The sequence below is a fragment of the Macrobrachium rosenbergii genome, chromosome 55, assembly GCF_040412425.1.
Source record: "Macrobrachium rosenbergii isolate ZJJX-2024 chromosome 55, ASM4041242v1, whole genome shotgun sequence".
Taxonomy (NCBI): Eukaryota; Metazoa; Arthropoda; class Malacostraca; order Decapoda; family Palaemonidae; genus Macrobrachium; species Macrobrachium rosenbergii.
Window position 1 is genome coordinate 89,634,230 of NC_089795.1, and position 14,068 is coordinate 89,648,297.

General features: G+C 33.8%; 1 protein-coding gene across 1 annotated transcript in view; it reads right to left on the bottom strand.

Moving 5' to 3' along the window:
* LOC136835872 (zinc finger CCCH domain-containing protein 13-like) overlaps positions 1-12,527 on the bottom strand; it is a 48,194-nt gene extending 35,667 nt beyond the window's left edge. Inside the window, 2 exon segments of the mRNA XM_067099717.1 lie at positions 7,952-8,015; positions 12,429-12,527. Of these exon segments, the coding sequence (XP_066955818.1) occupies positions 7,952-8,015; positions 12,429-12,527 (163 nt within the window).
* Between the last annotated feature and the right edge of the window lie 1,541 nt (positions 12,528-14,068).

Here is a 14,068-nt window from a genome sequence, read left to right on the forward strand (position 1 = left end):
CATTAAGTCAGAGTCATTAAAGGCAGTGGAGGTCATTCAATTTGGGTCATAAAAGGCAGCGGAAGTCATTCAAATAAGGTCATTAAAGGCAATGGAAGTCATTCAATTAGGGTCATTAAAGGCAATGGAGGTCATTCAATTAGGGTCATTAAAGGCAGTGGAAGTCATTCAATTAGGGTCATTAAAGGCAGTGGAAGTCATTCAATTAGGGTCACTAAAGGCAGTGAGGGTCATTCAATTAGGGTTATTAAAGGCAAGGAGGGTCATTCAATCAGGGTCACTAAAGGCAGTGAGGGTCATTAATTTAGGGTCATTAAAGGCAGTTGAAGTCATTCAATTAGGGTCATTAAAGGCAGTGAAGGTCTTCAAACTAAGATCATTAAAGGGATGGTCATTAAATTAGGGTCATTAAAGGCAATGAAGGTCATTAAATTAGGTTCACTAAAGCCACTAAAGGTCATTAAATTAGGGTAATTAAAATGCCATTATTCCTGAGGAGCCAAAGAAATGAGAGAGAGAGAGAGAGAGAGAGAGAGAGAGAGAGAGAGAGAGAGAGAGAGAGAGAGAGAGAGAGAGAGAGAGAGAGACACGTTCGTTCGTGAAGACTTTGGTGCCCCGGGGTCATTAAAGGCAGTGGAGGTCATTAAATTTGGGTCATTAAAGGCAGTGGGGTCATTAAATTTGGGTCATTAAAGGCAGTGGGGGTCATTAAATTTGGGTCATTAAAGGCAGTGGAGGTCATTAAATTTGGGTCATTAAAGGCAGTGGAGGTCATTAAATTTGGGTCATTAAAGGCAGTGGAGGTCATTAAATTTGGGTCATTAAAGGCAGTGGAGGTCATTAAATTTGGGTCATTAAAGGCAGTGGAGGTCATTAAATTTGGGTCAATAAAGGCAGTGGAGGTCATTAAATTTGGGTCATTAAAGGCAGTGGAGGTCATTAAATTTGGGTCATTAAAGGCAGTGAAGCTCATTAATTTTTTTTAACTCACTTCGAAACACAGACAGACAGACGAAGATGTGAATTTCTGACTCACATCGGGATCGAACCCAGGCCTCTCAAATGAAAGGAACAGGTGTAAACGGTGTAACAGGAGGAAAACCTCGCAGCTGCACTATGAATCAATTGTTAGGAAAGGGTTGATAGTAAGATGGAAGAAAGAGAATATGAAAGGAGGTACAGTAAAAAATAATGAAAGGGGTTGCAGCTAGGGGTCGAAGGGACGCTGCAAAGAACCTTAAGTAGTGCAGGGGTCAAATTTAATGCCACTTCAAGTGTTTCATTTTTCTAGATATTTTCAAAATAGGGGTCAAATTTAATGTCACTTCAAGTATATATTTAATTTTTCTAGATATTTTTAAAATAGGGGTCAAATTTAATGTCACTTCAAGTATATATTTAATTTTTCTAGATATTTTTGAAAATAGGGGTCAAATTTAATGTCACTTCAAATATTTCCTTCAGTTTTTTTTTCAAAACAAAGTCAAATTTAATGTCACCCCAAATATTTCATTTTTATGGATATTTTCAAAACAGGGGTCAAATATAATGTCACTTCAGATATTTCATTTTTTAGGACATTTCCAAACCAGGGGTCAAATTTAATGTCATTTCAAATGTTTCCTTCCGTTCTTTTTTAAACAGGGGTCAAATTTAACGTCACTTCAAATATTTCATTTTTGCATTTCCAAAACAGAGCTCAAATTTAACCACTTTAAATATTTCCTTCAATTTTTTTCTTTTAAGCAAGGATCAAATTTAATGTCATTTTCCTTTAGTTTTTTTTTTAAAACAGGGTCAAATTTAATGTCACTTCAAATATTTCATTTTTCGGGACATTTCCAAAACAGGGGCTAAACAGCCCCACACTTAAAGCAACAAGAGAAACTTATCATCTTCAAAATGCCGATTCCAGACGCGTTCTCCCCACCAAAGCGCCTCCGGGCTACAAAATTGTATTTTAAATTGAATTTCCAAAGTATACAATGACAGGGATTTCCTCTCCTTCCTGCGACCCGTCCAAAAATTTTTACCATATATATATTTTTTTTCTCCAATATTCTTATGGAATTCTAGCGACTGAAACTTTTTTTTTTTTACGGAAATTGGGAGAATGTTTATGGTGATGAAGACAGAACCAGGTTCTATTAAATATATATATTATATATATATATATATATATATATATATATATATATATATATATATATATATATATATAAACATATGTATATATGTATATATTTATGTATATACATATGTATGTAAATATATATATATATATATATATATATATATATATATATATATATATATATATATATATATATATATATATATATATATATATATATATATATATATATATATATATATATATATATATATATAATAATGATTTAATTGTTACCCTCATGTCTTTAAACTGACAGATAGCGACCCACCAAAATCGACTAACTACCATATACATAAATGACTGTTCAAGCCAGCAGATTCTTACTGGATTTTATAGACAATACATTAAGCGTCTCCACCCTCACCCGGGGATCGAACCCAAGACCCGAGCAACCATAAAAATCCAGAAAAATGAAATGAAAATGAAGAAAAAAACTCCCTTCTGAAGAGAGAAATAAACAGAAAAAAGTTTTCCTATAAAAATCGAATAGATTGAACGGGATAAAAGCTTCCTGACAACATTGATGGAGATGTCAATTTTTTTTTTTACTTTTTAAAAACTACTGAGGCTAGAGGGCTGCAAATTGGTATGTTGATCATCCACCCTCCAATCATCAAACATACCAAATTGCAGCCCTCTAGCCTCAGCAGTCTTTATTTTATTTAAGGTTAAACGTAGCTATAATCGTACATCTGGTAACGATATAGGACACGCCACCACCGGGCCGTGGTTAAAGAATCATGGGCCGCGGCTCATGCAGCATTATACCGAGACCACTGAAAGATAAATCTATTTTCGGTGGCCTTGATTATACGCTGTGCAGAAAACTCGATTGCGCCGAAGAAACTTCAACGCATTTTTACTTTTCTTTTTTTTTTTTAGTTTTCATAGTTTACGAATGAGTGCTTGAGGTGCCGCCAGGAAAAAATAACAAAGAAACTCGAGGATTGGAAGAAGCCAAGCCCTTTGGGTGTCAAATAAATAACAATTTCCTCCTCTGATCTTTGTAAGTGAATTCCAAAGTTTTCAAATATACTTTCATAATAGAATTTATAAGATCTCTCTCCCTCTCTCGCCTACACACGCAAGATCTTACACATTCCTAAAGGTTGCCAAAAGGTTGTGTATGTATGTATGTATGAATGCATGCATGTATATATGTATGTATATATATATATATATATATATATATATACATACATATATATATATATATATATATATATATATATATATATATATATATATATATATATATATATATATATATATATATATATATATATATATATATGAGGTAAATATTTAAATTGCTATATTCAAAGGAAGTGTATATATATCTATATCTATGACGTTACGGCTGACCTATGGACCTGCTGGTCTAAATACCGCTTTCCCGTAACTTTTTCTCGTTCACTATTTGCCTGAGGAGAGAGACAGTTTGGTCTTTGAAATATAGCCTTTATTTTCCACATTTGGGCGTTTCATTGGGCTTCCTTACATTTGATGGAATTCTGTTTCAACAGAAAATATTTCATCATATATTTATATATATACACACACATAAACACACACATATATATATATATATATATATATATATATATATATATATATATATATATATATATATATATATATATTCATATATTCCTGCTACTCATGTTAGGCTACAACGAGAAGGAATGGTTTAGAATCCCGATTCTTTAATTCACAAAGTTACAATTTACTAAGTAAAAGCTTTCCAAGACATAGTCTTCTTCATCAGGTACCGGGAGAGGGGAGCATTCAATAAAATGGGTGCTAGATATAGGAAAGGCCAAACACAATGGGCCACAATGAGGCTCGAGAACTAATGGAGTGAATATGAATTTCTCCTCCCTGAGTTTCTTCAGGAAATATAGTCCCGATTAATTTCGGCAGAGGGTCCTTCAAAGAGGGGAAGTCCCTAATTTGAAGGTTACCTTGATTGGGACATTCCCTTATGTGCTAATGGCTGGAGTCTCTCTCTCTCTCTCTCTCTCTCTCTCTCTCTCTCTCTCTCTCTCTCTCTCTCTCTCTCTCTCTCAGAATCATAAGTAAAGTAAATTAAGTTAAAAGGAAAATTACATTGAATATGCCACCCTCTAAGCTTTCTCTCTCTCTCTCTCTCTCTCTCTCTCTCTCTCTCTCTCAAGAAACCTATGTAAGCAACTCAAGTTAAAAGGCAATTTACATTGAATATGCCATCCTCTAAGCTCTCTCTCTCTCCCCACCACTCTCTCTCTCTCTCTCTCTTTCTCTCTCTCTCTCTCTCTCTCTCTGGACTCGGGCGTGAAAAGGACAGTATAGGCTTATTTCATGAAAAATCTAATAGGCATTGGATGAATTAGGTCACTCTTTGTTTGTCAACACCTTTGGATCGCTGTTTGTGTGTGTGAGAGAGAGAGAGAGAGAGAGAGAGAGAGAGAGAGAGAGAGAGAGAGAGAGAGAGAGATCAAAACTCAATCAAATGTATTAAAAACGACGGGCCTCGGTGAGGTTATCCTCACCATGTCAGGATAAAACTATTTATTGGATATTTTTTTTTTCTCTCTCTCTCTCTCTCTCTCTCTACGAAGAGTCAGAAGTAAGCAAAAACAAAATTACATCGAAAATACCACCCTCTAAGCTATCTCTCTCTCTCTCTCTCTCGTTTTATTCCATCCAAAAAACAAAAGCTCGATCAACCTACTCTCTCCTCAACCTTTCCCCCTCCACTTACTCCTCCTCCTCCTCCTCCTCCTCCTCCTCCCCCCTCCTCCTCCCAATTTTACCTCTCGCCCGCAGCACACAGAGACACACATACACACACACACACACACACACACACACACACACACAGCATCAATAACAGAACGAAGAGCAAGCAATGGTGAACTCGCCTCTCCGGATATAGGGAAATTCTCGATTCAATCCATTTCCGGACGTGGAGGGCTCTGATGTCATGGCGCCTCGCTGTAATACTGAAATGCATGACGGGACCATGAAGAGGGGATTGGGAGGGGGTCCTCTCAGGGGCCAATGGTTGGGGGGGAAGGGGAGATGGGGAATATGAAAGATGGGAGATGAAGAGTTTATACATACATACATTATATATATATATATATATATATATATATATATATATATATATATATATATATATATATATATATATATATATATCTGTATATTGAAAAATATCATATTTGTCTTTGTCCCATGAAATTATAACCACGTCCCTGTCAGAAAATGATATTTATAAGAAAATTTAAATGAAAATTATATATATAATTATCTCTAACTTTAAACAGAATAAAATGAATCAATTTACAGTAATTTAGAAATATTATGATTTTGTTGATTGGAAAAAAATGGAATAATAAAAAACGTCAATTTAACCCTGAGGCTAGAGCCTCAATTTGGTTTTTGAGGATTGGCGGGCGGACAGAAAAAGCCGGCACAATAGTTTTTTTTACAAAAACCAAAACTCCCCATGCAACATTTACCATTATATGTTGAATGGAGATTTTCATATCTTTCTATTTTCTCTGGAGTTCAGATGAGAGAGAGAGAGAGAGAGAGAGAGAGAGAGAGAGAGAGAGAGAGAGAGAGTGTTTTGTTGAAGAAAAGCTGTTTTGTTCTTCCTCAGCAAATGGAAGGTATCGATCTTGAGGGTTCTTGAAGGCAAGAGGCTACCTAAAAAAAAGTTTATCTAAAAAACGGCTACCTAAAAAAAAAGAGGCTACCTAAAAAAATTGTTCATCTAAAAAACGACTACCTAAAAAGAAGAGGCTACCTAAAAAATATTTATCTTAAAAATGGCTACCTAAAAAAAGTTTATCTAAAAAATGGCTGCCTAAAAAGAAGTGGCTACCTAAAAAAAAGTTTATCTAAAAAAGGGCTACCTAACAAAAAGAGCCCACCTAAAAAATGTTTATCTAAAAAACGGCTACCTAAAAGAAGAGGCTACCTTAAAAAAAGTTTATCTAAAGACGGCTACCTAAGAAAAGGAGGCTACCTTAAATAAAGTTTATCTCTAAAACGGCTACCTAAAAAAAAGGATGCTACCTAGAAAAAGGTTATCTAAAAAATGGCTTTCTAAAAAAAATAGGCTACCTAAAAAAAGTTTACCTAAAGAAAAGCTACCTAAAAAGAAGAGGCTACCTAATGAAAAGTTTATCTAAAAAACGGCTGCCTAAAAAGAAGAGGCTTCCTAAAAAAATGTTTATCTCAAAAAACGGCTACCTAAAAAAAAGAGGCTACCCCATAAAAGTTTATCTAAAAAACAGCTGCCTAAAAAAGGAGGCTACCTATAAACAAGGATAGCTGAAAAAAGGCTACCTCAAAAAAGGCTACATAAAAATAACTACCTAGAGAAAAGAGGCTACCTAAAAAAAGACTGGCTAAATATAACTACCTAAAGAAAAGAAGCTATCTAAAAAATAAGAGGCTACCCAAAAAAAAGTTTATCTAAAAAAAAGGCTGCCTAAAAAAAGAGGCTTCCTAAAAAAATGTTTATCTCAAAAAAAGGCTACCAAAAAACCTAAAAGGATACCCCAAGAAAAGAGGCTATCTAAAAAAAGCTGCCTAAAAAAGGAGACTACCTAAAACAAGGATAGCTGAAAAAAGCCTACCTAAAAAAATAGGATATATGAACAATGGATGATTCCTAAAAATAGATGGCTACCTAAAAAATAACTGAGGCTACCTAAAAATAATTGAGGTTATCTAAAAATAACTGAGGCTCCCTAGAAAATAATTGAGGCTACCTAAAAGAGGTTTATCTTCTGAATAATAATAATAATAATAATAATAATAATAATAATAATAATAATAATAATAATAATAATTTCTTGTATGTTAAAAGGCTTCCAAGCCTTTTGCCTTCATAGTTTTCTGTACAAGAAAACTATTGTGACGACTTTGTTTGTCCGTCCACACTTTTTCTGTCCGCCATCATATTTAAAAAAAAAAAATACTACTGAGGCTAGAGGGCTGAAAATTGGTATGTTGATCATCCACCCTCCAGTCAACAAACATACCAAAGTGCAGCCCTCTAGCCTTAGTAGTTTTTATTTTATTCAAGGTTTAAAGTTACCCATAACTCTTGTAGTTGTTTTTCGTGGGTATGAATATTCTTCCATTTCTTGTTAAAAAGGAAAAAGTTTGACTTGATAGAATTCCTATAGAATGTTGGAGAGTGTATATAAAGATATATATATATATATATATATATATATATATATATATATATATATATATATATATTATATATATATATATATATATATTAAACAAATGAAATATATATACAATTTACCTATATAAATCAAATCATCTCAAATTAAACAAATGACACAAATAACAAATTAATCATTAAATACTTGACAAATCAAATTTGATTATCAAATGATTTTCACATTACATTAAAAAAATGAGATGAAAGGAATTACTGTAAAACAGAGGTGATATTAAACTATTTCGAAGTTCCACGGGGATGAAGAATTCCATCAGAAAGAATAAACTTGAATTACAAACCAAAAAAACTGTTAAAATTATCTATCATTTCTTCCCTTGTATAGCATTCTGTCACGACAAGAGTCGACCCAGGAACCGTTTATCAATATTGTTGTTATTAAAGGTTCCTAGTTATTATTATTATTAACGTTCCCATTTAAAGCAACAAGAGGCATAATATCAACAAAAGCGCCTCAGGACTACAAATATTTTTTAAATTGAATTTTCTCTCCCTTCTGCGACCCATCCAAAAACGTTCACTCTCTCTCTCTCTCTCTCTCTCTCTCTCTCTCTCTCTCTCTCTCTCTCTCTCTCTCTCTCTCTCTCTCTCTCTCTCTCTCTCTCTATATATATATATATATATATATATATATATATATATATATATATATATAAATGAATATTCTATGGGAATGCCATCACGTTAGACTTTTTTCCTTTTTTTTTTTTTAAAAACTGGGAAAATGCCATAGGCTAAAAAGGTCAGTGGTAGACTTTTTTTCAATTTTTTTCTTATATATATATTTTTAAAAAATATTGGGAAAATGTTTATATATATATGTCGATAAATAGGCTAAAAAGGTTTCAGCAAGGTTGAGGGTGTTCCTATTCTTAAACCTTTTAACATAAAAGGCTTTTCCTGGATGGTTACACTTTCTGACAAGGCTCCCAAAAAATAAAAACTCTTACTGTGGTTTTGACAAATTTGTTCTTAACATACACAGTATATTCATGTATGTATGTGTATATATATATATATATATATATAACATATATAAATATATAGTTTCATGTATAATTTGGTGAATATTGCAAAACTAAATATTGATAAATATATATTTTTCATATGATTTGTATACAGAACTGTGTTTGTTTATTCTGTGATACTCTGTAACTCTGTGAGACAGTCATTATTAATACAGTCACTCAGTCATCTGGGACTGTCTATTCTGATACAGTCTACTACAGTCGTTCCCTATGACTGTCTAGTCACACTCTATGAGTCATCTATGACTATCTATGTCTGATGCAGTCTGCTACAGTCACTCTCTACGACCTTCCATTCTGATACAGTCTACAACAGTCAATGTCTGGGACTGTCTATGTCTGATACAGTCTACAACAGGTAGTCTTAATGACTGTATGTCTGATACAGTCTACAACAGTCACTCTCTATGACTGCCTATGTCTGATACAGTCCACTACAGGAAAATTGAGAGTAGGAGGTTTGAAAGGTGTAACAGGAGGAAAACCTCAAAACAGTTGCGCTATGAATCAATCGTCAGGAGAGGATGGATAGCAAGGTGTAAGAAAGAGAATATGAACGGAGGTTCAGTAAAAGGAATAAAAAGGATTGCAGCTACGGGCCTAAAGAATGCACGCTGAAAAGAACCTTTAGTCATGCCTACAGTGCACCTGACCCCAATTCCACGACTGCCATTATCCTTATTAACATTCCAATTGAGGTCAAACAGTGACCTGGGATGCGAATATCATATTAGGAAAGTGATTTCCCATTTTGTTTTAATTTTCTTCTTCTTTCGTTTCATATGTTTTGTTTTGATTTTATTTCCTTTTTCTTAATATTATGCAAATGAACTTTTGCCTCTTTGTCACGTGACTTTTCTGTGTAAAATTCTGACCTTTTCGATTTGACCTCTTGCGTAGTGAGGTCATCGTGGTAGAATGTAGAATCTCAAAAAGATCGTCAGAGAAAAAAAGGTGAAGAAGAGTTTGATGAATAACTGTGAGAGAGAGAGAGAGAGAGAGAGAGAGAGAGAGAGAGAGAGAGAGAGAGAGAGAGAGAGAGAGAGAGAGAGATTCTGTATTCCCCGATTTACAGTATCATAAAACAAGAAGAATTGAATAAATAACTTTCAAAATGAGAGAGAGAGAGAGAGAGAGAGAGAGAGAGAGAGAGAGAGAGAGAGAGAGAGAGAGAGAGAGAGAGAGAGAGAGAGAGAGAGATTCTGTATGCCACGAGTTACAATTTAAAATACAAGAAGAACTTGAATAAATAACTCAAAGAGAGAGAGAGAGAGAGAGAGAGAGAGAGAGAGAGAGAGAGAGAGAGAGAGAGAGAGAGAGAGAGAGAGAGAAAATTATGCAGGAACATAAACGGCCTGGAAAGCAAGTGAAGACTTGGAATAAATATTCGAGTTGTTATTCCAAGAGAGGAAATTAGCCAGAGAGAGAGAGATCGTGTTGTCTCAACAAACCCTGTCAGGCTTTGTTTCAAATGTTTAACAAACACACACAAATTAGCCACACTATATATCGTGTTGTCTCAATAAATATCATATTTGTTTCTAAATATATAATAAATATACATATATATATATATATACACACACATATATATATATAATATATATATATATTTTATTCCAACGACATCCCTCCGCAGTCTAGTAACTACCATGTACACAATTCAATGCTAAAGTCACAATACAATAGGTCTTAATGGGAAGCCCCCTATCTTTTAATTCTCCAGGGATTCGAACGTGGCTCTCTGGCTAGTGAGCAGATCCGAATTCCAGCACTGAATTACTATTACCTGGTAATAAGTCGACTGTGGTGAGTCACATCTAGCGCACTGAAGAAGGGTATGGGGCTCGCAACTTCATCCCAAAACTTAACCAGGGAATGGAATGGCTGACACAGCGAATTCAATGTAGCCTAAAATAATCACTTTCTTTGAAAATATACTTTTATGCCTTGTGCTTGCTTTCAGTAAATGCCTGCTGGAGATTCGAGACGAATATTAAAATGATAAAATGCATTTCTCATTTGAAGTGCATTCGAGTTGCATGGGAATGCAGCTGGAAGCTCCTGTGCATTCAGAATGCACTGCACTGCTGGTTGCAACCTCTAATATAATTTCTATTTTCTTTTAATCTTAATCTTTCCCTAGGTACTGATTTCATTAAATCATTTCATGCACTGGTGTTTATTATCACCTTTTATTTTTAATAAATTTGAAGATATGCTTGCATTCTTATCTAGTTATTTGATAATTTAAATAATTTTTTCTTTTCTACTAATCTATCTCTTCTTTCTGTATTTCCTATTACTCGTATGAGCCGCGGCCCATGAAACTCTCAGCCGGCCGTGGTGGCCTGTGGTGTTACGTTGCCAGAAGCACGATCATGGCTAACTTTAATCTTAAATAAAATGAAAATCTACTGAGGCTAGAGGGCTGCAATTTGGTATGTTTGATGAATGGATGCTGGATGATCAAAGTACCAATTTGCAGCCCTCTAGCCTCGGTAGGTTTTAAGGTCTGAGGGCGGACAGAAAAAAGTACGGACAGACAGACAAAGCCGGCACAATAGTTTTCTTTTACAGAAAACTAAAAATAAAAAAATCATATTGGTAAACAAATGAACATACTTTATATAGAATTGCTTCTGAAAGAAGTATTGACATTCGTGATATCAATTTTATAAATATAAAATATTATAAATATTATCACCAAATTATCCCGGAATTGGATGAGTCAAGAGATGGAATATCTTTTGCTGAATCTTGGGAATAAGTTTTCAGTCACTTCCGTTTAAATATCAACTAAAACATTTATACCTTGCATGTCAAAATGTTTACGTCAAGAACATGCAGTTATGACATTGCTTTGGTTCTTATGCAAACACATTCAGACAGGTGGATTTTTCGTTAATTTAATAATATTACCCTCATATGAATCCTGAATTGGATGAGTCCAAAGGCTGGATATAATTCCTGATGAATCTTTGTAATAAATGATACAATTATCGTTCTAATTACATATTAACTGTAAATACATTTTTATCTAAAACATTCATGTCAAAAACATGGAGTTATGGCATTGCTGTGTTTCTGAGGCATAAAAACTATACAAATTTTTAAAGTAATTTGTATTTTTCTAACTAAACAAACCACAGGTTCATTGGCTGACAGGAAACTGATTCTCTCTCTCTCTCTCTCTCTCTCTCTCTCTCTCTCTCTCTCTCTCTCTCTCTCTCTATATATATATATATATATATATATATATATATATATATATATATATATATATATATATATATATATATATATATATATATATATATATATATATGAAATGGAGATTTGAAAAAAATGTATGTTAAAATACCATCTACAGATGTAATAATGTTAATTTTTTTCTATCTCTCTTTTGGAAATTTTGAAATAAAATGTCTTTGAAATACCATCTCTAAATGTAATGAAATGTTAAAATGGAGGTCTCTCTCTCTCTCTCTCTCTCTCTCTCTCTCTCTCTCTCTCTCTCTCTCTCTCTCTCTCTGTTTGGAATTGTCTGTTGAAATACCATCTAAAAAATGTACGACTGTAATGAAACCAAAGTTGTTAATTTTAAATGTACTTAACTCTCTCTCTCTCTCTCTCTCTTCTTCAATGGAGATTTTAAACAAAAATGTATCTGTTTGACAAAGTTGTAATAATACCATTTATAAATGTACGACTGTTAACTCTCTCTCTCTCTCTCTCTCTCTCTCTCTCTCTCTCTCTCTCTCTCTCTCTCTCTCTCTCTCTCCTCCAAGCTGTGCCTGAGAAAGAACAGAAACTTGATCCATGATTTCCATAATTTTACGGAAAGTCACCTGACAGATCCAGAATCGTCACATCAGTGCCTGAGACTCCATTAATCACAAGAGAAGCTTTTTTTTCCCGCCAAAGTTACCAGAACTCACTTCCGGAAACTTTGTCCCCACACCTGAATTCTCTTGCGGAATTCCCTTGAGGAATTTCCTTGAGGAATTCTCTTGAGGAATTCTCCCGGGGAATCTAAACGCTGGAAAAAACTCTTAGCCATCGCGTGGCCCCCCCCCTCTCTTCTTCTACGTCTCTCAGTGAGGAGTGTTGAGTCTCTCTCTCTCTCTCTCTCTCTCTTCCTGGTTCGTCCATCATTAATTCTTATATTTATTTAGCAAGGATTTTCGCGTTTTTATTTCTTGTTCTGATATTATGTTCGTGTTCTTCAGATTATTTATGACTCTCTCTCTCTCTCTCTCTCTCTCTCTCTCTCTCTCTCTCTCTCTCTCTCTCAGTTCCAGATTCGTCCAGGATTAATTCTTATTCTTATTTAGCATCATTTACCATATTTAATTTTCTTGTTGAGATTGCATGATCATGTTCTTAAAATTATTTATGATTCTCTCTCTCTCTCTCTCTCTCCACTCCGCAATACAAGGTGAGGAAAACTCCTCCGCCTTGGTAGAAGTGAGAGAAAATGATGGCGGTCATAACTCTGCGGAAAGCGAGAAAGGACGTTGCGGGGAAGAAGGGCACAAGAGACGATGCATTATTGGGTTAATGAGATTCCTCATGAAAATGAGTCTTGAGACGGTTAATGAGGTTAATGAGGTTCCTCTTGAAAATGAGTCTTGGAAGAGTCTGCTTGCTGCTTGAGAAATGTATGCTGATAATGTCCGCCATATTGGAGGCTTGATTTACTCAAGTGTCTGACTGAAGAATTAGACTTTTTACTGGAATATTTTATTAAGACACAAGAGAATTAGTGCTGTTATGTTATATATATATATATATATATATATATATATATATATATATATATATATATATATATATATATATATATATATATATATATAAATTTTTACAAGTAATTTGTTCTGGAGGTGTGAATTACTCAGTGTCTGACTGAAGAATTAGACTTTTACTGGTATATTTTATTAAGACACAAGAGAATTAGTGTTGTTATATATATATATATATATATATATATATATATATATATATATATATATATATATATATATATAAATTTTTACAACAAATTTGCCCTTCCATAAATAGATGACATGTCAAGGACGATCGTATTCAATTATATTATCCCCCCTCTCTCTCTCTCTCTCTCTCTCTCTCTCTCTCTCTCTCTCTCTCTCTCTCTCTCTCTCTCTCTCCCTTTTCCACGGCGCCAACAAGCAAGAAAAATGAAGATTCGAACTCGTGGCTGAGCTCCGCCGCTGTCTTGCCAATTTGAATAGAGATGGCATTTGCTCCAGAGACAAAGATATTGTCAGAATTATTCGGGACTTTGCATGGCATTACTTCTGGGTGGGAGTCAAGTTCGTGGAGGTATTTTTTGGGGGTTTTATCAACACCTGGATGTGATTTCTGGGACGTTATTATTATTATTATTATTATTATTATTATTATTATTATTATTATTATTATTATTATTATCTGGATGTGATTTCAGGGACATTGTTATTATTATTATTATTATTATTATTATTATTATTATTATTATTATTATTATTATTATTATTATTATTATCTGGATGTAATTTCAGGGACATTGTTATTATTATTATTATTATTATTATTATT